At 36.5% G+C, this 26,451-nt stretch overlaps 1 protein-coding gene across 2 annotated transcripts in view; it reads left to right on the top strand.

Annotated features, from left to right (window-relative positions):
• MAN1A2 (mannosidase alpha class 1A member 2) overlaps positions 1-26,451 on the top strand; it is a 183,792-nt gene that overhangs the window by 127,159 nt on the left and 30,182 nt on the right. For both annotated transcript variants that reach the window (XM_019457989.2, XM_019457990.2), the window contains exons 9-11: positions 13,873-13,988; positions 17,161-17,380; positions 22,708-22,880. In XM_019457989.2, coding sequence (XP_019313534.1) covers positions 13,873-13,988; positions 17,161-17,380; positions 22,708-22,880 — 509 coding nt within the window. The remainder of the gene's footprint in view (positions 1-13,872; positions 13,989-17,160; positions 17,381-22,707; positions 22,881-26,451) is intronic.

Genomic DNA, 26,451 nt, shown 5'->3' with positions numbered 1-26,451 from the left:
GTTTTATATTTTGGTCTGTGATCTGCTTTCAGTTGATTTTTATACAGGTATCAAAGTTCTTTTTTTCTTTTCTTTCTTTCTTTTTTTTTTCTCTTTTGCATGTGGGTGTCTGATTATTCCATACACCCATTTGTTGAAAAGACTGTCTTTTCTCCACTGCATTGGCTTTGGCTTTGCACCTTTGTCAGAAATCAGTTGTACATATAGGTATAAGTTTTTGGATTCTTTTCTGTTCTGATGGCCTATTTTATGTATTATTATGCCAGTGCCATGCTGTTTTGATTACTCTAGCTTTATTACAGGTATTGAAATCAAGTAGGATTAGCCCTCTGAGTTTTTTCTTTCTCAAAACTGTCTTGGTTATCTAAGTCCTTTGCATTTCCATATTAATTTTAGCATCACTTTGTCGGGTATTTATAGAAAACCCTGCTGGTATTTTGATTGGGAAATCATTTGGGGGAAATTGACATCTTAACACTGTTTGACAGTTGACATCTTCCGGCCTGTGCACAGGTTGTATCAGTCTCAACATTTATTTAGGTATTCTTCACCACTTCTCTCAAATATTCTGTCACTTTCTGTGCACAGGTCTTTCATGTGTTTCACCAGATTTACCTGTAGATGTTTCATATTGTTGATGCTGTTAAAAATGATACTTTAAATTCCAGTTTCTTATATTTTGTTGCTAAAATATGGAAATAAAATTGATTTAGTATGTTCATCTTGTGTCTGCAACTTGCTAACCTCAATTTTTAGTTCTAGTAGCTTTTTTGTAGATTCCATTGAATTTTCTTCATAGATGACCTTATTATCTCTATGTAAAGATAGCTTACATCTTTGTTTCCAATATGAATGCCATTTATTTAAATTTAATCCATTTCTTTTTTGGCCTTTGCACCTGCTAGAGCCTGTAGGGAAGTGTTGAAGAAAAGTGATGAAAGGGAGCAGCCTTGTTTGATTTCTGATCTTAGGGAGAAAGCATTCAGTCTTTAACGGTAGGGTTTGGTTTTTTTTTGTAGATGCCCTTTGTGATATTGAGGGAGTTCCTTTTTCCTGGTTTGCTTAAAATTTTTTTTATCAGGAATGTATTTTAAATATTTTGTGTGTGCATCTATTTTCTTCTTTGGTTTATTGAATAGAGTGAATCACATTGATTGATTTTATCTTATTTTTTTAATGTTTGTTTATTTTTGAGATAGAGACAGAGCATGAGTGGGGGGTGGGTAGAGAGAGGGAGATTCTCTCCCGGGTCTGAGCTGTCAGCACAGAGCCGATGCAGGGCTTGAACCCATGAACCGCGAGATCATGACCTGAGCCAAAGTCAGATGCTTAACTGACTGAGCTGCCCAGGCACCCCACCTGATTGATTTCGAATGTTAAACCTTCTCTGCATTTCTAGAATAAATCATACGTATTTATTCTAGATGTTCATGATGTATTAGCCTTTCAATATTTTCTTATAATTGATTTGTTAAATGAGAGATATTCCTCTGTAGGTTTCTTTTTTGTCTTTGTCTGGTTTTAGTACTATTACGATGCTGGCCTCAGAGTGAGTTGTGAAGTATTCCCTCCTCCTCAGTTTTATTGTTGTTTCCTTGAATGTTTGATAGAATTTACCAACATAGCTATCCAAGTCTGGAGTTTTTTGGGGAGAAGGTTTTTAAGTACAATTTCAATTTCTTTGACAGGTGGAAAGTTGTTCATATTATCTGTTTCTTCTTGAGTGAGTTTTGGTAAGTTTGGTCTATCAGAATTTGTCTATTTCATCTAGTTTTAAAAATTTATTGGCGTAAAGTTGTTCATAATACTCCCTTATCCTTTTAAAATCTGTAGGTTCTGTTTCACTGATTTTTACCCCAACCTTTATTATTTGTCTTTTTTTTTAACCTACTTTTGTGTTTAATTTCCTTTTCCTTTTCTAGATTCTAAGGTAGAAGCTGAAGTCATTGATATGAAACCTTTTTTTTTTTTCTAATAGGGTTTCATGCTGTTAATTTTCCCTTGTGTACTGCTTTAGTGGCATCCCACAAATGCTGATATGTTGTGTTTTCATTATCATGTGAGTTTACAGTTATTATCAAATTTGGAAAAATTTTGGCCATTATTTCTTCAAATAGTTTTTCTGTCGTGTCTCTCTTTCAGAGATTCTAATTATTTGTGTAGTGACCCACTTAGTTCACTGATACTTGTTTCTGTTTAAAAAAATTTTTTTTTGTTTCATGTTCAGTAATTTCTGTTGCAGTGCCTTCAAGTTCACTGATCTTTTCGTATGTATTATCTGATCCCTTCCACTGTATTTAATCCCTTCCACTGTATTTGTTTGTCTCTAACACAGTAGTTTTCATCTTTAGAAATTCATTTTGGATCTTTTTATATCTTCCTTGTCTCTCTACTTGCCTATTTGAATATAGGTAACACAGTTCTAATAACTTCTAATATTCTTCTCTGGTCACTGTACCATTTGTGTCAATTCTAGATAAAGTTTTGACTGGTTCCTTATTCTCATTGTGAGTTGTTTCTTTCCTGCTTCTTTGCATACCTGGTAATCTTGGATTAGGTGTCAGACATTGTCAGTTTTACCTTGCTTAAGTGCCAGATAGTTTCCTTTTCCTAGAAATCGTCTTGAGTTTTGTTCAGGGATACAGTTAAGTTACTTGGAAACTATTGGACCTTTTCCTGTGTTGATTTTATGATTTATTAGGGGAATCTGGTGCCTTGCACTCAGTGCTAGGGCTGATTATCCCCTCCTGTGTTCTCTGGTCTAATTCCCCATGAAGTATGAATTTTTCTAGTCTGGCTCAGGGGAAGAGGCATTATTACAGTAGGCTCTTGGTGAGCCCAAGACAGTCCATTTGTGCTATTTTCTCCCAGTATCAGGTAGTTTCCTCACATATGTGTGCTACTCAGTACTCTGCTGGATACTCAAGGGAACCCTTTGCAGATATCTAGTTTCTCTTTCTGTGCAGGTCTCCTCTCTGGCACCTTGGTCTGGGAACCCTGGCTGCCTTGGACTTTCTGGACTGCGTTATTTTCTTCTCCCTGTGCTTCTTCCGGGAAACTTTCTTGAGGCAGTAATCTGGGGCAGTCATGGGACTCACCTTGTTTATTTTTCATATCTCACAGATCACCGTCCTTTGTTGCCTGATGCTCAGTATCTTGAAAACCATCATTTCATGTACATGTCCATTGGTTTTGGGTGTTTTAGGTTACAGGGTAAACTCAGTCACTGGTTACTCCATCTGGGTCCAAAACACAAGTCTTTCTAAGTCAGTTTCTGTTTATTTAGGGTTTTTTCTATTTATTATACATTCTTAAAATATCTTCCCTATGCTGCCTTAAGTCTTTTGTTTCATTGTCTTTTTCTTTACTGGTTTCAAAAACATATATATTTTCATCTTTTCTAACAATTGCCCTTGAATTTTAACTTGCACCCTGATTATTTGTATTTTTCTAATGACATTTAGAATTAATCATTACTGTATCTTCCCTCTGAACAAAATGTGAAGCACATTTCTATTGTTCCATTGCCTAACCTCATCATGAACTTGTTGTTCAAGGTATTAATTTCTTTGTTCCCTATTGCCCCTTGTATGTCTCATTCTGTTCTTCTAGGTCTTAAAAAATTTTTTTTTTAATGTTTATTTATTTTTGAGAGAGAGAAGGCACACAGGCTGGAGAGACGCAGAGAGAGAGGGGGAGACGCAGAGAGAGAGGAGGGAGACACAGACTCTGAAGCAGGCTCTAGGCTCCAAGCTGTTAGCACAGAGCTTGACACAGGGCTCAAACTCACGAACTGTGAGATCGTGACCTGAGCCAAAGTTGGACACCTAACTGGCTGAGCCACCCAGGTGCCCCTCTATTCTTCTAGTTTTCAAAAATTGCAGTTATTCCCAGAAGTATTCTGGTAGTTTTTAAAAAGTTGGTCACCATACGCTTTACCTCCCTTCACCCAGGTGACCTTGCTTCCTAAGTCAAAGTGAAAGTAAAGATCCTTATATAGGAGATCTCTTTACCTCTCAGCTCATTTAGTCACTGGGCTTTTCTCTGTTTTTCCAGCCTCAGACAATCCTGGGTAGGATTTTCCTTTGACCTGTGTTTTGTATTATGTCTTCTTTCAGCACTTGAACTCTTTTCTTTCTTGGTGTTTCCCATTTTAATTTTACCATGTGTTACAGTCCTGGTTCCTTTTTCAGTTGCTGGGAAGTCCTTGTCTCTATTTCCTTGATTCTTCATTATCATAGCCCCTTCTAGCAGACACTCCACCTCTCTTCTTCCTATCATGATGTAGCCTTTTGAAGAAATGTTTATATTCGTTGGTTTTTCTTGTTGGCCTTCTGTTCACTTCTTAATACATTGCATTCTGGGCTCTGCTTTCTGTCACTCCACTAAAAGTAATTTCTTATGTGGGCCAGTAGACTGGTCCAGAAAGGACAGTGTGTGAGTCGGCTATTTCTGTATAACAAACCACTCTAAATTTAGTGGCTTAAAACTTTCTTATTTCTTCAAAATCTACAGGTTGGCTGAGAGGCCAGTCTTGTCTGGACTTACTCATGTGTCTCAGCGAGCAGTCAGGTTGGCTGAAGACTGGCTGATCTATCACAGCCCCACCTGGGGAGACACAGCCCTGCCCCCTAGGGTTTCTCACCATCTATCAGGGGCTATACCATGCATCTTTCCCTGACAGTAGCAAGGTCCCATAAAAAGAAGTGGAGCCTGTAAGGCCTGTTGAGGTTGGACTTGAAACCAGCATGATGTTACTTTTTACCACATTCACACAAGGCCAGTGTGCTTTAAAGGGATGGGAATTTGTTTCATACTCTTCTTCACCTAGCTTCTTAAATGTTGATATTTCCAGGAATTCTTCTTATCCTTATCCTTTCCATTTGTGCCTCACAGACCTCCTCTCTTTTTACAGGATGAACTGTGTCCTATATATCAGTGAAATCTGAATCAGCAATAGGCAAACTGCGTCAGGCTACCCTCTGGCCTGCATTTGTTCGGCCTACAAATTAAAAATAGGTTTATTTTTTCGATATTTTTTAAGGGTTTAAACAGTCATCATCATCGTCAACAACAACAACAAAACAGAGGAGCACGCAGCAGAGGCTGTATATTATCCGGCCCTTTACAGAAAAAATTGTCCCTCCACCCCCCTCCTGATAGAAGTCAGTATTTCATTACTGATTTTTCTTGGGCTTTAAACTTAAAACCTCCCCATGTACAGGATATTTGTTTCCTGATTGTTTGGGGGGTATCTTAAACTCACTAGGTACAAAATTGAGCTTATTATCTCTACTTTAAAACTTATTCCTCATTGTGATTCCTTATTTCACCCACACTTTACATAGCCTGGCCTGTGCCGGAAACTTGACAGTGTGGCCAGATTCCTGTCCTGTTGTTTTTACCTTCCTTAGTACTCTAAAATCGGTTCCTTGATTTCTTCTTCCCTTTTAGTTAATTTGGGCCTTCTGTTCTCTCCCTTATTTCTGCCTTGTGTGATCTAGTCATCTTCTCTGACTTGTAAATTTTATTTGATGTATTGGGACTGAAAAGTGGCTATTAACTTGTAGAGTACCATTTTGCTTCGGCTCTGTGTGGGAGGCTAAAGCCAGAATGTAGGGGAATAAGGAGCAAGCAGCAGCCTTAAGTTCAAACTCTTTTAAGAGAGGAGAGGACTAGGAATTTACCCAAGGGATACAGGAGTACTGATGCATAGGGGCACTTGTACCCCAATATTTATAGCAGCACTCTCAACAATAGCCAAATTATGGAAAGAGCCTAAATGTCCATCAACTGATGAATGGATAAAGAAATTGTGGTTTATATACACAATGGAGTACTACATGGCAATGAGAAAAAATGAAATATGGCCCTTTGTAGCAACGTGGATGGAACTGGAGAGTGTGATGCTAAGTGAAATAAGCCATACAGAGAAAGACAGATACCATATGGTTTCACTCTTATTTGGGATCCTGAGAAACTTAACAGAAACCCATGGGGGAGGGGAAGGAAAAAAAAAAAAAGAGGTCAGAGTGGGAGAGAGCCAAAGCATAAGAGACTGTTAAAAACTGAGAACAAACCTGAGGGTTGATGGGGGGGTGGGAGGGAGGGGAGGGTGGGTGATGGGTATTGAGGAGGGCACCTTTTGGGATGAGCACTGGGTGTTGTATGGAAACCAATTTGACAATAAACTTCATATATTGGAAAAAAAAGGAATAAAATAATTAATTAAAAATTTAAAAAAAAGAGAGGAGAGGAATGGAGTTTGGGCATTTTGGGTATTTTTTACAAAATACATCTTACTACAGTTCCCTGAGTAGTTTGAAATATTGTATCTGGACAGTGAGCTGTGAGAAAATTAAAAGCTCTCAGTGCAAAGATGTGTTTACAGAAGGTTAAAAACTCCAAAAAGAAAATCTTAATACAAAGGGTTTTTTTTTTTTTTGCATATTTCTGATAATTCATAGGAATGAGGTGTTTTAAGTTTTTTAAACTTATATTTCCAGTGGATTTTCCATGTAAGATATTGAATATACTACAATTACAGACATCTTCGTGTTGGGGGAAATTAGGAAGGTGTTTTAAAACTGTATACCTGCAAATTTTAGTAAAACTTGCAAGAATGAGTGCTTCAAGTAGTTAATGCATTCATTCTGTAAACCTTTTTTTGCTGAATTTGTAAGTATTAGGTGTTATGCTAGGTATTACTGTTTCTCCCATAATTATTTGTTTCCTTAAACTGAAAACAAGTGAGAGGCTGAAGATGGAATCATTTTTTTTAATGAAAAAATACCTTAAAATAAAAAAGAAAAAATACCTTAAAGACAAGATATTATAATTGTGAAAATCTTTTAATACTTGAAAATGGAAAGTCAGCCATTTGTTTAATAATTACTCATTGAGTACTCTATAAGTAAGAATCGTGTGAGGGTGCTATAGGATATATAAAGAAACTTAAGCCAACGAGTGGTCTCTTGTCAAGTTGCTCACAGTTTAGCAGAGAGTCGAATTTCCTTTAAGGCATTTCAGATTCATTAGCTATTTTTTTTTTCATTTTTCTTTTTTTTAACTTTTTTTTTCTGATCTGTTTTCAAATAGGTGTGTTAAAATCTTACATATTTGCCAATTTCTCAGTGCAAATTGATCAGTTTGGGCTTTATATGTTAATTTTTTTCTCTTAGTATACTTTTTAAAAAAAATATTTTAGTGTTTATTTTTGAGAGAGCGAGAGAGAGCACGAGCAGGGGGAGGAGCAGAGAGAGAGGGAAAAATAGAACCCCAGGCAGGCTCCAGGCTCCTACTGTCAGCACAGAGCCGGACACGGGGCTCAAACTCCTGAACTGTGGATAATGACCTGAGCTGAAGTTGGAGGCTTAACCAACCTGAGCTACCTAGGTGCCCCTCTCTTAGTATACTTTTAAAATATACTTACTTTATAATTGCTTTCAGAAGATAGCTGCATTATTTGCTTTTTCGTGGTATGGTAAATTCTATTAACATAGTTGAATTCTTTCATAACTCATTTTCCTTATGTGCATTGGAGTTTTTTTATTTGTTTGTTTTTGAGGAGGGGGGGCACAAGTGAGCAAGGGGCAGAGAGAGGGGGAGAATCCCAGGAGGGGCAGGGAGAGAGAGAAAGAGAAGCAGGGCTCACCCGATGCAGGACTCGAATTCATGAACCATGAGATCATGACTAAGCTGAAGTCAGATGCTTAACGACCGAGCCCCCAGGCGCACTGCCTTGGAGTTTCATTTGCAAGCTCAATTTGAGTGAGAGCTTCATGAAGTGTATGTTTTTCTTTCCACTTTCATTACTTCTCCATTCCTGGAAGTTTTATTAATACCTCCACTGGCTCATCGGTCTAGAACTTACTCTTTTTCATGCTGGAATCTCAGCTCTCCCAAGGGTATTATACATCTATTTTCCCCAATATATAGCAATTTATCCCAGTCTCAATCATACAGCTGTTTCCGCTTCTTTCTGCTAGTCTAGGAGTCCCCACCATGAGTGAGTGCTTTGAACCCCATTATGTTGGAGGAGGGAAACTTCTAGATGTCTTTATTTACTTCACTTTCAAGAAATAGAAACTTCTGCTTTTAACACAATGAGTTTCTTTGTATTTCTTATGCATTACGGTTTGTATTTTGTTTTCAAGTGTGGAAATGCCTTTTAATATTATTTCATCCTTTGTTGTTGCTGTGTGTTTCAGGGAAGGGGCAGGATTTTGCATGAAGTTAAAAGATCATCTTGACAATAGTCATTATAAAACTGTGACAAGTTTTAAAAAATTATTCCATAAACCACCTAAAATCATCTTGAATTACTTGGTTGCAAGCTTACAAGTTACACACAGTCTAGAAATATTGGAGTAAACTAAGATTCTTTAAGTTCCCACCTGCTTTGATTTTTATTCATGATAGGACAACAGTGCGAGCAGAATAGAAGACAGAGGAAAGAGAAATCCAACATATACAGCATTAACAAATTATCCAGAAAGAATTCAACTTGAGAAAGCTTTGTTAGGACTTCTGCCCCATGGTGGAAGATTGAACTATAACTTCACCACTGTGGCCAGCCGTCCTCATTGAGACCACAATGAAATGAAAGTATAGAAAAATGTAGAAAACAATAAACCCAAGATGGTAGAGAAATTTGGTGGTAAATGGGAGATCATAATGGTCAAGATATTTCAACAAATTAGCATAATGCATTCTGGCTGGGACTGTGTGAGTGAGTAGAAGCGAGAAAGGCACACCTAGAATATACTACAAGAGCACTACAAAAACCGTAACTGATCTAGTTCCAGAGAGGTTCAGAGTACATAAACTGTAAGTACATGTAATTGAATAATGAGTAAAAAGTAGAGCTAAAATCTAGGTATAAGATCGTTAAAGGGAACATGGGCTCCACTTAAAATTCTTATGCACCAGCTCATTCTGACATTTAATAGTAGGCATAACTACATAGCACTTCTTATTTTATTTTTAATTTTTTAATGCTTATTTATTTTCGAAAGAGAAAGAGAACAGGAGTGGGGGAGGGGCAGAGAGGAGACACAGGATCTGAAGCAGGCTCCAGGGTCTGAGCTGTCAGCACAGAGCCCGACACAGGGCTCAAACTCACAGACCATGAGATCATGACCTGAGCCAAAGTTGGACGCCCAACTGACTGAGCCACCCAGATGCCTTGAGCACTTCTTTTTAAAAAATTTAATGATTTCATTGAGAAGAAAGGTGAAAATTTTCCATATGGATGTTAATAACCCAGAATAAAGCCTCCCTTTATTCTGAGATTCAAGCAGATCCAATTTCACAACAAGTACCATTTTCCTGACTCTAAAGCAAAGCCTTGCACATAGCCCACCTTTCCTCAACTTAGCCTACACAGAAAGCATCCAGTCAGAATTCCCACTCAAGAGAGAGACCTTGTGACCAATAAGTCTGCTCAGTGAGAGAGTACCTACTGTTTGGTAGAGAAAAGCCCACACTAGCTACTGAGAACTTCATTCTTAAGTACAGATAAATAAATTATGGTTGATTGGTGCAGTGGGATATCAAACAGCAGTGCATACATATAGCCACATGGTTGAGTCTTAAGCATTGAGATCTGGAAGACTGATGCAAGAGAATATATGATACCTTTGTTAAACATACCAGTAGACAAAACTAAATAGTAGCAGATGAGAGAGGGTAGTAGATGATAGCCATGTAAAAAAAGTGACTACCCCAAAAGTCAAGATAGTGGTTCACCTTTGAGGATGTGGGAATTGTAATTGAGAAAGGATATGTGAAAGGCTTTTGGAGTACTGACATTCTTCTGAGTAGATATTATACAGATGTTCTCTATAATGAGCATAATATTTATGTTTTATATGCTTTTCTGTGCACATGTTAAATTTCACAGAAAAAAAAATCATTAAAGTCAAACAGGGATCCTAGAGGAAACTGAAGTAATTCTATAAATAAACATATCTGTTTATTTTGGAGAACTCTAAGAAGATGATGTGTTCATAAAATAAGAACAGGGTACATTGAAAAAGAAAGAATTAGAGGACAGAAAGGAGGTAAAAGGTATAATTGCTTACATTAAAAACCTCAGTGAGAGGACTAAAAGAAAAAATTGATTTTTTTAAAAAATCCCAGAATATAGAAACAAAGAGACTAATTTGAGAGAGAAGGGTAATATAAAATCAATCCAAGGGGTCCAATTTCCAACTAATGAGAGTTTCAGAAGAGAGAAACAAGCAAAACTGAAGAAAATAAACAATAGAAGAGAATTTTCTCAGAGCTGAAAGATACTAATCTTTAGCACAATGAATGTAGGAAAAAAATTAACCAGTATCAAAATGAAGATGTAAAGCTTGGGAAAATGAGTTGAGTGTGAGGAAGGGGGCATTGAGAGAGAACACCTTGAGCCTATAAAACAGCATCGCCAATGTTTCTCACTCATGATACTTGGTGTTACAGGACACTGGAACAGTACCTTTGAGAACCTCTGAGGGAAAATGATTTCCAACCTTGAATTTGATATCTTTATAAAATAAAATTAAGAAGCTCATAATAAAGCTACAATTCACATAGTCTTTCTTGGGAAATCATAGAAGAATATGATTCAGTACAACAGGCGTGAACTAAGACATAGTATTGAGGAAATAATGGGTTTAACTTAGGAAAGCAGGAAAAGAGAAGTCTGAAGGTGATAGCTTAGGAGGAAGGCCTCTAGGGTGATGAAATGCAGGAGTGACTCAGTGTAAGTGACATGACTAAGGGGATGGGAAAGAATAAAAATGGTGAGAGAAAAAGATAGGAGATGAAAGGAAGGCAACTAGAAAATCTGGGGGATGAAACCTAAAAGCTATATGAGAAAGTCATGGTTAAAATAAGAGGACAACTACAGTCAGGCATGTTTTTAAGCAGTTGATTGAAGTCTAAGACAAGACTGGGCAGCTGGTAAGATAGTAATGGTATCATTTGCTGAGTGAGTCCAGATGTTTTGACATAGCCACAAAATTGAGGTAGCAGTGTTGATGGGGATATTTTGTCATACTTGTTTGGATATAGCTGCTTTAAAATAGTTGCTTGCCAAATATAAAATGACTCCATTCTTGTTCATTAGCAAATAATGTACCTAAAAGGCATCCCTAAATCTTTCTCTGTCCTATATGTTCATTAAATATGAGGGACATTCCCTGTCTACTTAGTTTCATATTGTTTTAATATTTTATATGTTATCTTTAATGATTTCCAGTAACCATAAAATATTTAAATCTTTTAGAATTAATTTAGCATCTAAGTATAATTTATCCTCTCAGCCCATCATCATATATTACCATCATTATAAAATTCTTAAATGTAAGTGTGATGAGTATTGAGAACTATTAGAAATTCAATCGTGATTTTCTTGTGCAGTCCGAAGCTTAGAGTAAGGGATCGTTGTACCTGTCTTCTGTTCCCCTAAGTGTCTTCTCTGATACCCAAACACTTAATGCTGGAGACTGAGGAAGCCTCTGTAAGGCAGAGGGGTCCTTCTTCTAGACATTTAGATGGAAAACAAAGGAAATCATTAAGCTACCAAATCATTCTTGAGAGTATATGGCCGTTTTATGTGAACTTGACAAATCATTTAGTGATTGAGGTCAGAAAAATGGTTATCTTTGGAAGTTGGGTATTGATTGTGAGGGCCACATGAGGCAGATTTTTGGAATGCTGGAAATGCATTGTATTTTCATCTTGGTGGTGGATTTGTGGGTGTATACATACATGAAATTCATCATGTGCACTAATGACTAGTGGGAAAAAAGTGAGAAAAGAGCATTTGAGATGCAGGCTACTGAAGGTACAAGCAAATTACTACAGTATTAGCAGACATGTTCTTGAAAGTGACTGGTGGCCTTCCCCCCATTTATTACTTTCTGTAACAAAAGATGATTTAATTACACAAGTTACATGTAGTCCAGTAATACATAAGTATGCAAAGTAAAAACTGAAGGACTACTTTCTGAGATGTAATTACTCTGCACAGTTGTCTTCTCATACCTTTTCTATGTGGACAGTAATATTCTTTGAAAATACAAATTTTAGCAGTATCAAACTATATTATTCTGAAACTTGTCCTTCCCTTACTTAACAGCATATAATAGATATCCTTCAATATCTGGTACAGATTGCAGATTCACTGATTCTGTTTAATGATTGCATGTTCTGTTACATATGTTTGTACTGTAATTTATGTAGCTACTTCTCTAGACTTTTGAAGTTATCTCATGTTTAATGAATATAGTGCTCTGATGAAGTGTTTGTTTTGTTTTTATATCTATACTTGTGTGTTTGTGCAAGTATTTGTTACAGGATAATTCCAGAAGTAGAAAGCCTGCTTAAATTTTGAAAGCTACTATAAAACTTCCCTCCATTCCCAGCAACTTTGAACCATAACTTTATCCACATTGGGCGTTAACAATTTTTAACATGTTTGCCAGGGTGCCTGGGTGGTTCAGTTGGTAAAGTGTCTGACTCTTGATCTCGGCTCAGGTCATGATCTCACTGTTTGTGAGATCGAGCCCTGCTGTCAGCCCAGAACCTGCTTGGAATTCTCTCTCTCCCTCTCTCTCTGCCCCTTCGCCGCTCTCACTTGCTCTCAAAATAAATAAACTTAAAAAAAATACTTTGAAAAATGTTTGCCAATTAAATCAACAAAATGAAACCTCGTTGTTTTAATTTGCTTTTCTCTGGTCACTGATGGAGTTGAACTTCTTTACGTTAATTATCAATTTGTGTTACTTTTTTTAAATTACTTGTGTGTGCTCGGTAGCAATTGTCCTTATTTAATTATCAGGCTTCTTTGTACAGGGCATTAACCCTTACTTCTGTTCTATGTGTTGCATATATCTGTTCCTATTCTATTTCTTGCCTTACAGATTCATTTATGGTAGCTTGTACCATATATTGCTATAAATCTTTTTCTTTGTGGCTCCTTTGTTTTGCCAAAGAAGATCATTCGCTAAAGAAGGGCAGACATTTTATTATATTTTTTTCTGGTGTACTTACAGTTTTCTGTTTTACTGTTAAGTCATTAATCCACCACAAATTTATATTTATGAGCTACAGATAAAAACATTAATATGCATTTTCCCCCAAGCAGAAAGCCAGTTGTTCCACAAACCACCCAGGGGTCTGTCCTTTCCCCACAAAAGTAGAAAACCAGTGCTGGTACTCCATGAATGATTGACAGCTCGCAAAAGTGTGCTATTTTTCTTTTCATGCAGGGGGGGTATGTGTTTTTAAACAAAGCTTAAGAATGTAGGGCAGGGCTTGTCAAAAGTCAGGGATAAAAGAGTACGGTTGCCTTGGGAGTTATGATGTTGCCTTGGATAGGATTAAAAGTGCAGGGCATTATTACCAAGGAATTCTTGGACTTATTTTAATCTGCTGTCTATAGAATAGAAATCACCATTAACCACCCTATGGAAAAAATGGGCTCTTTTTGGTTAACATCAGATTTAGGTATATCTCATATTTAATCTTCTAGCTTGTATAGTTTAAGTCCTTATCATATGAAAGATAATTGTTTTCAGTTCTGGAAAAGCTTGGTTGTGTGACAGTGTACAAACTACATGGCTGAAGAAAAAGACTCCTAAATATGTGAAATACCTCATCCAGCAGGAAGAGACTTCTGGAAAATTGGGTACCCACGTAGAGGAGAGTGATGAGAGTATACTTTTGCTCAACTAAATTTGAAGTAGGCTGGAAGTAAGGCTGTCAGTATAATTTTAAATGACTGACCAGTAATAGTCATTATAATTGAGAAAGATTATTGAATTGCCTTCTGTCTTCTCTTTCCTCCACCTTCACCCTTCTCTTTTCCTTTTGTTACAGATCATACATCAGTTGGCGGGCTGGGAGACAGTTTTTATGAATACTTACTGAAAGCATGGTTGATGTCAGATAAAACAGACCATGAGGCAAGGAAAATGTATGATGATGCTATTGAGGTAATTCTTGTCACAATAGTTACCTGCTTAACATTCTGAATATATGCTGTTTCATAGTGACCAGTGAACACCTTACATGTGTTTTATTATATGCCCTCCCTATAGAGTTTTAGAATTTTAATATAAAAATCTTACATTGTTTTCATTTTGGGGGGCATTTTATTACTTTTTTCTTCTTCTAAATATAATTTTATTGTTGGGGCGCCTGGGTGGCTCAGTCGGTTGAGCATCCGACTTCGGTTCAGGTCATGATCTCACAGTCTGTGGGTTCGAGCCCCGCTTTGGGCTCTGTGCTGTCAGTTCAGAGCCTGGAGCCTGCTTCAGACTCTGTGTACCCCCCCCCCCCCCCCCGCCCCCTTCCCCACTCAGGCTCTTCTCTGTCTCTCAAAAATGAATGAATAAACATTAAACATTAATGAATAAGCATTAAACAAATTTTTAAATATCATTTATTGTCAAGTTCACTAACGTACAGTGTATACAGTGTGCTCTTGGTTTTGGGAGTAGATTCCCATGATTCATTAAAGAAATTGTTGAAGAATTTAGTGTAACATATTTATGTATGGAAACTTAATTACATTTAGTTATTATCTACACAGACTGAAAAAACTTCTGACGTCACATATACATTTCCATAAACATTTCTTCTTTCAAATGACATTGAACCTACACATGGAAAGCCTTATGGATAAATACCAAGGGCAAAACACTTATCTAGTACTTTCCACATGCCAGGTGCTGTTGTAACCCCTTTTATGTATATGAAAGCAAATAATCTTTACTATCATTTTACACATGAGGACCTTACGGCACAAAGAGGTTGAATAATTGCTGACAGTCACATATCTAGTATGTGATGGAGCCTGGAACTGAACAGTCTGGCTCCAGGGCCTGTGCTTTTAACCACTTGACTGTTTCATATTTATGTAACCTTTCACCACAGTGTTGTGACAGCTTAAAATTGGAACAGGTTTCAGTCTTGCAAGCACTTGTATGCGATATTACCAAGCAAAAACTGTGAGATAGAGAAGTGTGTTAACCACTTAAGTTACTTGCTTTCTGATCCACTATAACCTCATAACCCTTTAGTGATTTTAATCAATTTTTAAAGTTACATATAAACATTTCTTTTAATTTGTTACTCATTTATTTTTAATGAAGTATTGTCGACACATTATGTGTCATTAATTTTCAGGTATAAAACAGTGATTTGACAAGTCGGTACATAATGCTATGCTCACCATTGACCTTTATCGCTCCTTTTATCCCTGTGACTTACTCATTCCATGACTGGAAGCCTATATCTGACTCTTCTTCACCCATTTTGCCCATCCTTCTCTCCCCTTATTCCTGATATTCTTGAGTTTTGTTTTTTCTCCTTTTTTTTTTTTTTTTTTGGGATCAAAGCTGTTTGTGATTTTCAAAGAGACACATTTAGGCTTTGTTGATTGTATATATATCTCATATATATTAACACTATTCAGAGTTACAGTTGTTTTGTTTTTAAAGTAAAGCAAAAATCTTATCCTTTCTATATCCTTACTTTTTAGGGAACTAATTTCCTGTAGTTGTTTAACTCAGAGGAGTTAAACTAATACTTGACATATAGTGTTCTTTCCATTGTGGGCAGTCAATAAATGTTTCTTGAGGAGGCATTTATTGGTGCCTTACATGTAGAAAACGTGCTAGATGCCACGAGGCTCACGAAGATAAAAAACATTGTCCTTGCACTCGAAAAACTAACCTTTTTGTGCCTCAGTGTACTGTGGTTAAAAGAACAACAAAAACTTGTAAATCAAGCATTTATTGACTGTAAGCTGCATTTAACAGGCCTTGTGAAGTATAACATGACGAATAAGGCATACTCCTTATAGTTCTGAAACAAACCTCATCATTATAAAGAATACACAATAGATTTTTCCAAAGCTGTTATTGAACTTGTCAGAGAACAATCTACAAACATGTGGGTTAATTCTTTTATTCCTCTTTATTGTCAGGAAAGTATATTTTCTAATCAGATGTAATACTTTTTACCTTTTCACCAAAGAGAACTGAATTTATGAAGTTATACTTTTCCATAGAAGTATCACTAAAGGTAGAAAATTAATTTATAGCCCCATTTAGCAAAGTCTGAGAACATAGTCCAAAGGAACAAAGCTCTTAGAAATCTCATTTTTTTAATGTTTATTTATTTTTGAGAGAGAGAGACCAGACAGGGAACGAGCAGGGGAGGGACAGAGAGAGACACACACACACAAAATCCGGAGCAGATTCCAGGCTCTGAGCTGTGAGCACAAAGCCCAACGCGGGGCTTAAACCCACGAATCATGAGATCATGACCTGAGCTCAAGTCAGGCACCCAACCGACTGAACTACCTAGGTGCCCCAAAAATCCCATTTTTAAAGTTAAATGTGATTGTTGGACTCTATTTTATGTTACATTCAAGTTTAATACAAAATATTTTTCTTGCCATCCCTACATCTTGTGAGTAAAATTGACATTCCAGTAGGATGGACTGTGTTTGTCACTTGGTCTCTCATAGCCATGGCACAACACCCAAAATAAGTGCCTAAGTTGGCAAAGTAAGGGGCTACGGAGTTAAGTTTGAACGTTTAACTAGTTTTGTAAGCTTTATAACTTATAAGATGCCTCATCTACTAGTACCTTCTTAAAGTACTTTGACAAGAGATATAGTTATATGGAAAAGGAGAAACCATTTTAACTGTCAAAATCCTATTTTTAGATTAACTTAGATATTCTTCGTCTTCAGGTTTATTGTATGAAATAGAAAATAAATTGGTAGAGTCTTTTGGGTTAAACTTGTTATATAACTATATTAATTTATTTCTATTCATGATCTCAATTGATTATTATGAATTCCATTTAGCTCAAGAAGAAAAAAACCTATAATACAGGTGGTGTGTTGAAAGGTAGTCTTTAGGCCAGTCTTCCCTCTTCCACCTTGTCTTTGTCGTAGTAGTGATGGGGTATTTGTTCAAGATTATATGCAACTTGTTTACTCTCCAAAACTTACTATAAATTAACTCTTCCGGCTTGGGAAAGTTACCAGTTTGTAGAATATTCTATTACCAAGGTTTTATGATAAGTAGAAGGATGTAGTAACACTAACACTTTGCTTCTAAAATTTTAACTATCTTCTCTTTCTCGTAGGCTATAGAGAAACATCTTATTAAGAAGTCCCGAGGAGGTCTCACCTTTATTGGAGAGTGGAAAAATGGGCACTTAGAAAAGAAGATGGGGCATTTGGCCTGTTTTGCTGGGGGAATGTTTGCACTAGGAGCAGATGGTTCCAGAATGGATAAAGCTGGTCATTATTTAGAGCTAGGGGCAGAAATTGCACGTACATGTCATGAGTCATATGACAGAACTGGTAAGAGTATTAATAACACTAACTACTTAGACTAAAATAACCTCTAAGTTAAAAATATGTCCAGAAATTAGAAGGAAAATATATGGGCAGTTTTCACTTTAAAATAGGTTATTCTAACACAGTAAATCATTTTCTTAAGACCTTGAATTTTTAATTCTGGAAATGTATTCCTGAATCATTTTTTTCAATTCTGAATTCTACTACTGACTTTGTTAATAAAGATTTTGAAGAAATTGTTTTAGTGACAAGAGGCGGGGATGACAAATGACATTTGGGGATGTATGGGATTACATTATTTAATATAGTAAGAATCCATTTTAGCCATTCATTTCAGCTTCTGTAGGACTAGTTACTTAAAAGAACACAAAACCTGATTTAGATTACTGGCTTGTCTATACTCTTGTGAAAATAAGAGTGACCAAAAGATAATAGTAGTTATTTGAATGTGTAATTGTTATTCTAGGTATCTAGTAGTCTCTTAGTCAGTTTACCAGTAATTTTAGAGTTGATTGTGCGTTTAACTAAAAAGATCCTCTGTATTGCTTTAGGCACATATGTAATATTTTGGGGCTTCAGTGTCCTTACCTGAAAAATGAGTTGGTTTTCAGTGGTGAAAAAAATTGGTTCTTGGGGGTGAAAAAAAATCTTTTTTTCTTTTTTTGTATACAGTCATAGATACAGTCATTTATATACAGTCATAGATAAACAGTGTATATTTATTATTAAAATTTCACGGAGAGAGAAGACAATTAGGTTTTTTATTTATTTTTTTATTAAAAAAAGAGAACATGAGCAGGACAGGGGCAGAGAGAGAAGGAGACACAGATTCCAAAGTAGGCTCCAGGCTCTGAGCTGTCACCACAGATCCCGCTAAGGAGCTCAAACTCACAAACATGAGATTGTGACCTGAGCGAAAGTCCGACGTTTAACAGACTGAGCCACCCAGGCGCCCCAACAATTAGGTTTTTAGAAATCCTGAAAAAGGACTGAGAAATACTGAAGTACACCTTCCAAGATTTTTTTCTGGTTTTAAAAATGTGTTTCTATATGAAATAATGGACAATGAGTTCCCAGAAAAAGTAAACACTAGTAATTTCTATTTGTGATTTCAGAAATTGAATTGTTGCTTTTATTAAATAACTGAATTTCCATCTTAGGGTTACTGTGCCATCAGGTACCATGACACAGGTGTGACTGGCTTAAAATTTATCCTAGTTCATTTTAGTTCAGGTTAGTTCAGGTTGTTTTTATATAATGAGGAATTGAACTTATGGTGAAATTGACCCTTCAGTTCTCTCACTAAGTAAGGCAGGGATTCCATTTCTTGACAAACTACAACTAAGTCAAAAGGACATTGAAGTAGAAGTTATTTTAGGGTGGTTTAGTGTTGGTATGTAGTACGTAGAAAGTCAGTGATCTAAGTTATAAATAGAAGCTAAATTATATTATGTTAATAATATAGAGTGTCAAATATATATTTAAAATGCAGCTAAAATTAGTAAAACATTGAGGACCACTATGGATATTCAGTGTATGTACTAGGACCCATGATAACAAGACTTATTATGCAGGTCTCGGCCACAAATCCACTAATAGATATAAAACAGTAGGATTTCATACAGACGTATTAAAAATGTGACATGCTGTAGTTAGTATAATTAATCATTCACTCCATTAAACATGGAGCACCTATTATGTGCCAAGCATTATGCTAGATGCTTACAGGTGGAATTGTGAATAAGACCTGTCCCTTGCCTTTGAGAAATCCATAGAATACCAGAGTTATGAGAGGATTCCCTGACTTTCACATTTTGTAATGACATTGCTGATGCTGATATGAAATACTGTGATATTATAGAAAGAAAATGTGGCCTAGGATTCAAAAATCCCATGTTCCACTATTTATTATCTATGAACCTTAGGCAAGTCATTTAACCTGCCTAAGTCTCAGGTGCTCCATCTGCAAAACAATGGGATAACAATACCTATCCTGTCTTCCTCAGAATGCTGTTGTGAGTATAAATGGAATTTTAAACCATCCAGTCTATTGTTGTTGCTGTCATACTTGTTCTGATTGTCATTCTCACATTGCAAGTCAATGAACCTGTGGCCCTCTTTGCCATGGTATGCCCAAAAAGATTACTCTTTGATTTGTGTCCTGTATTTTCAAGTCTTTCACTGTTTTTACTCATCTTTAATCTCAGTTTAGATCCTTGAATTAAAAGGCAAGATTCTAGTGTTGCTTCCTTCCCACTTGGTTATTATATCTTATGTGTTTTGGTATAGCTGTGCTGTATTTTTGGCCACCTTGTTTAAAAATACCTGTTCACTTCTTAGCAGTTATTTCAGCTAAATTCACACAATAATTACTTTGGAATTTCACTTTCATTTGTTGTTGGAATTAGAATTAATTCAAAGTTTGGTAATCTTTATATATTCTGCCTTATGGATGAGCATGGCCTGCAGCTTAATAATTTAGCTGGGTTTGTAGGAAACATTTCTCAGTCTGTTCGTGAAACTGAACAGTAACTTAGTTTAGTTTCAGACAACATTGTTTTAGCTTATTCTGAGGTATAATGCAGAATTGGTGCCAAACAAGATGGCAGACTTTCAAAACATAGTACTATTCTTTCTTTTTCTAGGTTTCTAGATTAAAAAAAAAAAAAACTACTGAACATCAATAAAATGACTTTTATTTAATTTACTTCTTATGGAAATTGGGTAAGATCTTCCCTAGACCACGTACTATCACATCTGGGGGAAATTTTAATATTTGGATACATTTAACATATCCAATGGAAAAGAGATCCATTGGACATGAGTTTTAGACATACTTTAAGAGTTTCTTCAACTATTTTTTTCCTTAGAAGGAAGTTAATAGGAGGGAAATAGTTTAAGTTCTTCCCTTATTATTAAGTTACTCAAACTGTAGTCAAATTGCCTGTCCCAGAATATTCCTTATGCTTTTTTATTTTTTCTTGTATTTATTTTGTTGACCTGAGTATGCTTATTTTTCCTGAGATCTCTACAGATTCTACATATCTGGAAGAATCTTATGACTTGCAGACTAATCTGTGCCTTCTTGAAATGTACTTTTTAGTGTCTTACTGTTGACCTTTGTCATATTTGACATTTTACTTTAATTTTTTTTTATTTGTGCATATCTCTTTCCTTTGCCTACATTAGATGATTTTTGCATCCTCTTAGAGTTCTTTTTGTATCCCAGCACTAAATTATTTATGGTTTCAACTCAATTTTTACTTGTTGGAAATGAAGTATCAAATGTAAGTGGGAAATTAAAGGTAGAAAATAGAAATTAAATGCAAGATAGATTGTTAGGAAATTATTTTTTACGTTTCTTAAAACAGCACTAAGAAATGATGCCTTAGAAACATGAAAACCAGCGATTTGACCAGAGTAATGGATGTAATGTGTGTAAAATTTGGGCTTGTACATTTTTATTTGCCAACTCCTCACAAAACAGATATGTTCTCTCTCTGGTGTGCTTTATTAGTGAATTTATGAATGACCAATAAGTGAGACATAATTTTTAGTGAGAAGTTAAAAATATTAGTTCCATGCAGCCAATTTCTACTTCAAATTCAGGCAATATTATCATTACAGAAGTTATCTAATTTAAAGTTAGCCTTAAGAATAACATTTAAAAATTCCATTTAATCAATTCTTAGCACTCAGTCTTTGAGAAAGGAAAGACATAAGAAATTCAGATCAAATGACTTCCTGTACTTGTATTAGATGTACAAGTATTAGATGCATCATTAGGATGTTTGACTTTTATAGTCATTTTAAAAGCATTTATTAAAATGCCAAATCATATTTGATCGTATGCTGACCTTGTCAATAAGCTGGATAGAAGTTCTCTAACAAAAAATACTGAGGATTTGTTGGTTAGTCCTAATCTCAGATCCCATTGAGGAGCTGGTCAAAGCTTTATGTGCACACAGAGTTTTGCATACAATTTCAGAGGCTTCTCAGCACAACACAACACAACACAACACAACACAACACAATGTCTTCTTCTTTCAGAGCCCGCCAGAGATAGAATTCATGACCTTCAGGTTGAAGTCCTGTGCTTGAGTTCTACTTTAGTTCTCTAAGACTTAGCAATACACTTTTCTGGATCACATGTTTTGCTTTCAGTAGAATTATCTACCATTGGTACAATGTTTTTTGGTTTTGTGTTTTCTCTTGGGAGTGGTAGATGGTGAGAAAGACTGTTTTTCACAATTGTATGTGATTATTTAGAGCTTACGTTGTCTCCCTTGTAAGGCTGAAATTTGGCCACAGCAACACATGTCATGACAGCACCTATGGCATGATTCTGTTTATGGTCTACCAGCATTATCATTCTTATTTTACCTTTTCTTTTCTGAGAAAATATAAAAATTTCCAGCATTTTTTGAAAGATTAGAGACCTTGAAACTGTTTGCCACCAATAAACGGAAAGAATGACCGCTGAGAGTGGTAATTGTGTGTGACTCCAGCATCCCAATGGAAGATGACTTTATATTGGCCAAAGTTAGGGTGCTAGGCGTGATTAGAAAGAGGTGATTAAAAAAACTTTCATGTAGTTCTTTATTCTAGCCTGAGTGGAAATCGTATCATTCACAGAATAGTATGTAGCGTTGAAATATATGTGTAATGGCGGTATTTGATTCAAACTGATCAGTGAGCACCACAGGTAAAATTCTTGGTGATTGGCAATTTGAATCTCTTTCTTGCTATATATACAGAGGCTATAGGATAAGAGAGTTTATTTTTAAAACTGGTTTAAGTTTTAAAATATATTGCATTTTGTATACTATAGTATGCTTGAAGAGTATATAACTTACATCTAAATCTAATTCAAGATCTGAGCTCTACAGTGTTTTCCTATATATGTGTGTTATATTAAAAGGACTTTAAAATTGTCTTGACTTTTAAAAAAATAGTTCTGTACAATACAGTTATCTGTCTCATTTTATTTTGGAACAAAACAGATTATGTAATGTGCTTACATCTAGCTTTGCATTTGTTTCCAGAGGATTACTAGACTTGTCAGTATAGTTAGATTCAGCAGTATGTTGATGAACGTTATGTATGAGAAATATTTCGTGTCAGGATAGTAGGAATATTTGTAAGTCTATTACAAGAAAACCAAATGTAGATCTTTTAAAGTCACTGGTTTTGCAAAACAGCAAGAATAAAAATAAAACAAAACGGAACTAACTTTACATTATACCCCATGTTTTGGGGGGAGAGAGAAGCTCTAGTGAACAAACACAAGTGGCTTATTGTGCTCATTTCTTTCTTTGGTCACGTTACAGCATTAAAGCTGGGTCCTGAGTCGTTCAAATTTGATGGTGCGGTAGAGGCTGTGGCCGTCCGGCAGGCTGAAAAGTATTACATCCTCCGTCCAGAAGTAATTGAAACCTATTGGTACCTATGGCGATTCACTCACGATCCAAGATACAGGCAGTGGGGCTGGGAAGCAGCACTGGTAAATAAGCCAATATTTCATTTTATGTGCGTGAGCGCTAAATCAGGCTTTCCCATCGTGCCATCCGTGTTGCCTCATGTTCGGTAACCATAGTGTTCCTGCCATTTATGTGATGGAAAAACTCTGTGACTCGATTTCTAAGTTTCTTAAGCAATAGAAGGAAAATCCGATTTAGTTCTTGAATAAAACTATTTTCCTATGGGTGTGCACTCATTCTTCTTCTTGAATAACTATAAAGTGTCATTTAAAAGGCATTGTGAGTTTCAGTATGATTATATAGTTTCTGTCCTTGACAATTAATGCTTAACCCTAGGGGAAGAAAAAGAAAATCGTAAAATTGCCCAGACTTACAATTACCTGCGTAGATTACCCTCTATTTCGCTTGTGTTCCAGGTAATTTCTTAGTAACCACCAAATGAAGAATCAGTGAATTGTTAAAATTTTTCTAGGTTGAAAGACTTTATTTACGTATCTATTTATGAGAAAATTTTAATGGTTAGTAAGTAAAGGAAGCAAGCAGTTTATTCCTAAAAGACTAGCCTTTCAGAGAACAAGGTGGCTATCAGTACCTGGGGAGGAAGAAAAATATTAGTCTTCTCATGAAAGTATAGCTTATTCCCAGGAGTGAGGGAGCATTTATTGTCTGAGATATGCTAATTGTGATAAATAGCACTAATTATGATGAATGTGCAGCCTAGATGACATTGTAGGTGAGATAAGTAGTGTCAGTAACTTGCTCAAGTAAGAATGGGCAAGATAGGTTTTCCGGCAGAATGTAGACCAGTTTATGTAAAAAGAAGGTTTCACAGTGGCCACCAGAGGGAGTGAAGTTTGGAGCCGTTATGTAGATGGTCTTACATGCCAGATCAAGGGATGTGTCCTTTACCCAGTGGTTCAGGAATAACACACACACACACCTACACACACCCACACCCCCCCCCCCCCACACACACACACACTCACTCACAACTAGACCCCTCTCCCAGTTACTACATAAGTGTTTCTCATACAGGAGGTGGAGATAGAAAGTCCTTGGCCTGTCTAAACAGCCTGTCAGATCTTTTTCCTCACCATGTCCTGCCCACCAAGACCAACTAACTGAAAGAGTCCATTCTAGGATTACTAAACGTTTTTTAAAGAGAAAGGAGCCACTAAAGGCTATTTAGTGGGGAGTGACCGAACAAAGGCTCTGATTATAAGCTGCAAATTGCTGGATTTGGGAGACCGCTGCCAGTGATCTAGGAGCAGTGTGATAAAGACTTGCACTACAGTGAGGGCACTTCTGTGTCATTTGTCATTCAGACCTGGATAGTCTTTGCGGAGTTTAACAAAAAGAACATTAGCGGAGACAGGTGGTTACATTGAACGGGAAGGGATGCTGCATTTGTTGATGCTGCTTTTCACTGGCCTCTTACTTCCAGAATTGGGATCATAACTGCTGGTGAAATTCTCTTTACAGAGTCCTGCCACAGTTGGGAAGACAACCAACTGTTGTCACAGTGGTTCGAGAATAGGACACACACACTTGTGTGGATAGCAGTGGCTTACTAATGCTCATGTACATTAAGCAATATTGTATATGCGAGAAATAGGTAAAGCAACCCTGCGATGTCTGACTTGAATGTCTCCTAATATTTAATGATTCTTATTGAGAGGAATAAGAAAGATTTATCTGAATCACGTGGGGCAACAGAGTGGGGGGTGGTGACAGAAACCTGTCCACTCAGTGAGAAACACTATAGGATAATCTATCCTTTTCTTAAGGTTCTTTTTTCCTGTGCACCTTCTTAAAATATGGCCCTACTCTGTCTATTAAAAAGAGGTTTCACGAGCTCAGGCTTTAACCTAAGTCTGTCAAATGACAGGAGTTAGAATGTTGTTTTTACAGTCTAGATAGACACACAAACTCCAAATATAGAGAACAAGAACTGAAATAATTACACTTTAAATTCAAGGTTCAGAAGTATGCCATGATGCAGAAAAGGGGGGCAAAGACAAAAGAGGACGAGTCACCTCTTAAATAGAAGTTGCTTTCTTCCCTATCACTGGCCTCCCTGTTGGGTGTGAAGAAGGTAAAGGGAAGACAGGCTGAGACTGAAGAATGGTATCTCGTATGTCTTCTGTAGCCTTAGCTATTCCAGTCACATCTTCAAACTTCCAAACTTGAATATATTTGCATGAAAACTTGCCTCCAAGAAATGACTCTAAATGGCTTAAAGATTAGTCATGCCTCCCTGCTACTTTCTCAGTATCCTTAAACTGCTCTGATGGTTTTCTGGTGGTAAAGACACATGATCATTGCGCAGAATGTGGCATTTAAAAACTCTTGAATTCAAAATACATTTAAAATATTTAGATAGAAAAAAGCCCCAAACTGTTTGGTAAGAAGACTTTTAAAACCCAGCTGTAATTAAAATGGAATTATATAAAAACGAACAGCTTGATTAAATAAAAACTTTCAGTGTTAATTGGCTTTTCATTAGAAAGGAAAGAGACCAGAAGAATAAGAAAATTAGCAAGACTAGGAACAAAAAGCCATGGCAGTAATGATGAAATAACTATACCTTCATTAGACAGTATCTCAGGGTTAGGTAGAAAAAGAAAAGAACCACGTATAATTCAACTTCTCATGAATGGCTTAATTTTAGAGTATGATACACACCTGCATAAGCAGGATATTTGGTTGCTCTGAATTAAAGACAGGGTTTGGAGGGGCACCTGGGTGGCTCAGTCAGTTAAGCGTCTGACTCTTGATTTCAGCTCAGGTCATGATCTCACGGTTCCTAAGATCGAGCCCTGTGACAGCACAGAGCCTGCTTGGATTCTCTCTCTCCCTCTCTCTCTGCACCCCCCCCCCCCCACTTGTGTGTGCTCTCTTGCTCACTGTCTCAAAATAAAGAAACTTTTTAAGAAAACAGGGTTTTGAATGGGTTCTCTCTCTCTCTGTCTCAAACTTAAAAAAAACAGGGTTTTGAATGGATTCCATTGGATTGAGTATATTTTATTTAGGCACGTTCAAAAGCTGCAAGAAGAGATATAAATTAAGAGTTTTAGCTCCGAGTTGGACAGCAGAGCGCAGTAGTTAGCAATAATGTAGAGCAACTCACCCTTTGCCTTAGTTTTCCTGTGGGAAAAGTGGAGCCTCCTAAGACAACCTCACGGGTTGTTGGGAGATTTCAATGATACATGTGAAGCTCTTAGAAGAGCCTTGACTGGGAGCAAATACATCCTAATGGTTGGCTCTTAACATGGTAATTCTTGTTGTAGTGGGTATGTGGATGGCTGCTTCCTGCCAGTTGGTACCACCTGTAATGTCTAACTGCTAGGATTGTAATGTAGCATCTGTCACGTAGTATGTTTGCAGTAAATATTACCTCCTTGCTTATTACTATGGAGAGCAGACCTCTTAGGTAATACTTTTCTTTAAGCTTGTTTTGGGTGGGTTATCCTTAGAAGTGAAAAAATTCCCTTTGAAAAGTTTAATTCAGACTGACCGCCCTTGATTTGTTAGAATTAATGAGGTTTTATTGTGCCAGACCGGTCTCTAATTCAGTGTGAATAGCCCAAACTT

This window comes from Panthera pardus, unplaced genomic scaffold (genome assembly GCF_024362965.1).
Source record: "Panthera pardus isolate Hobbes unplaced genomic scaffold, ASM2436296v1 HiC_scaffold_11, whole genome shotgun sequence".
Taxonomy (NCBI): Eukaryota; Metazoa; Chordata; class Mammalia; order Carnivora; family Felidae; genus Panthera; species Panthera pardus.
Note: the sequence above shows the minus strand (reverse complement) of the source record. Positions and strands in the feature narration are given on the sequence as shown.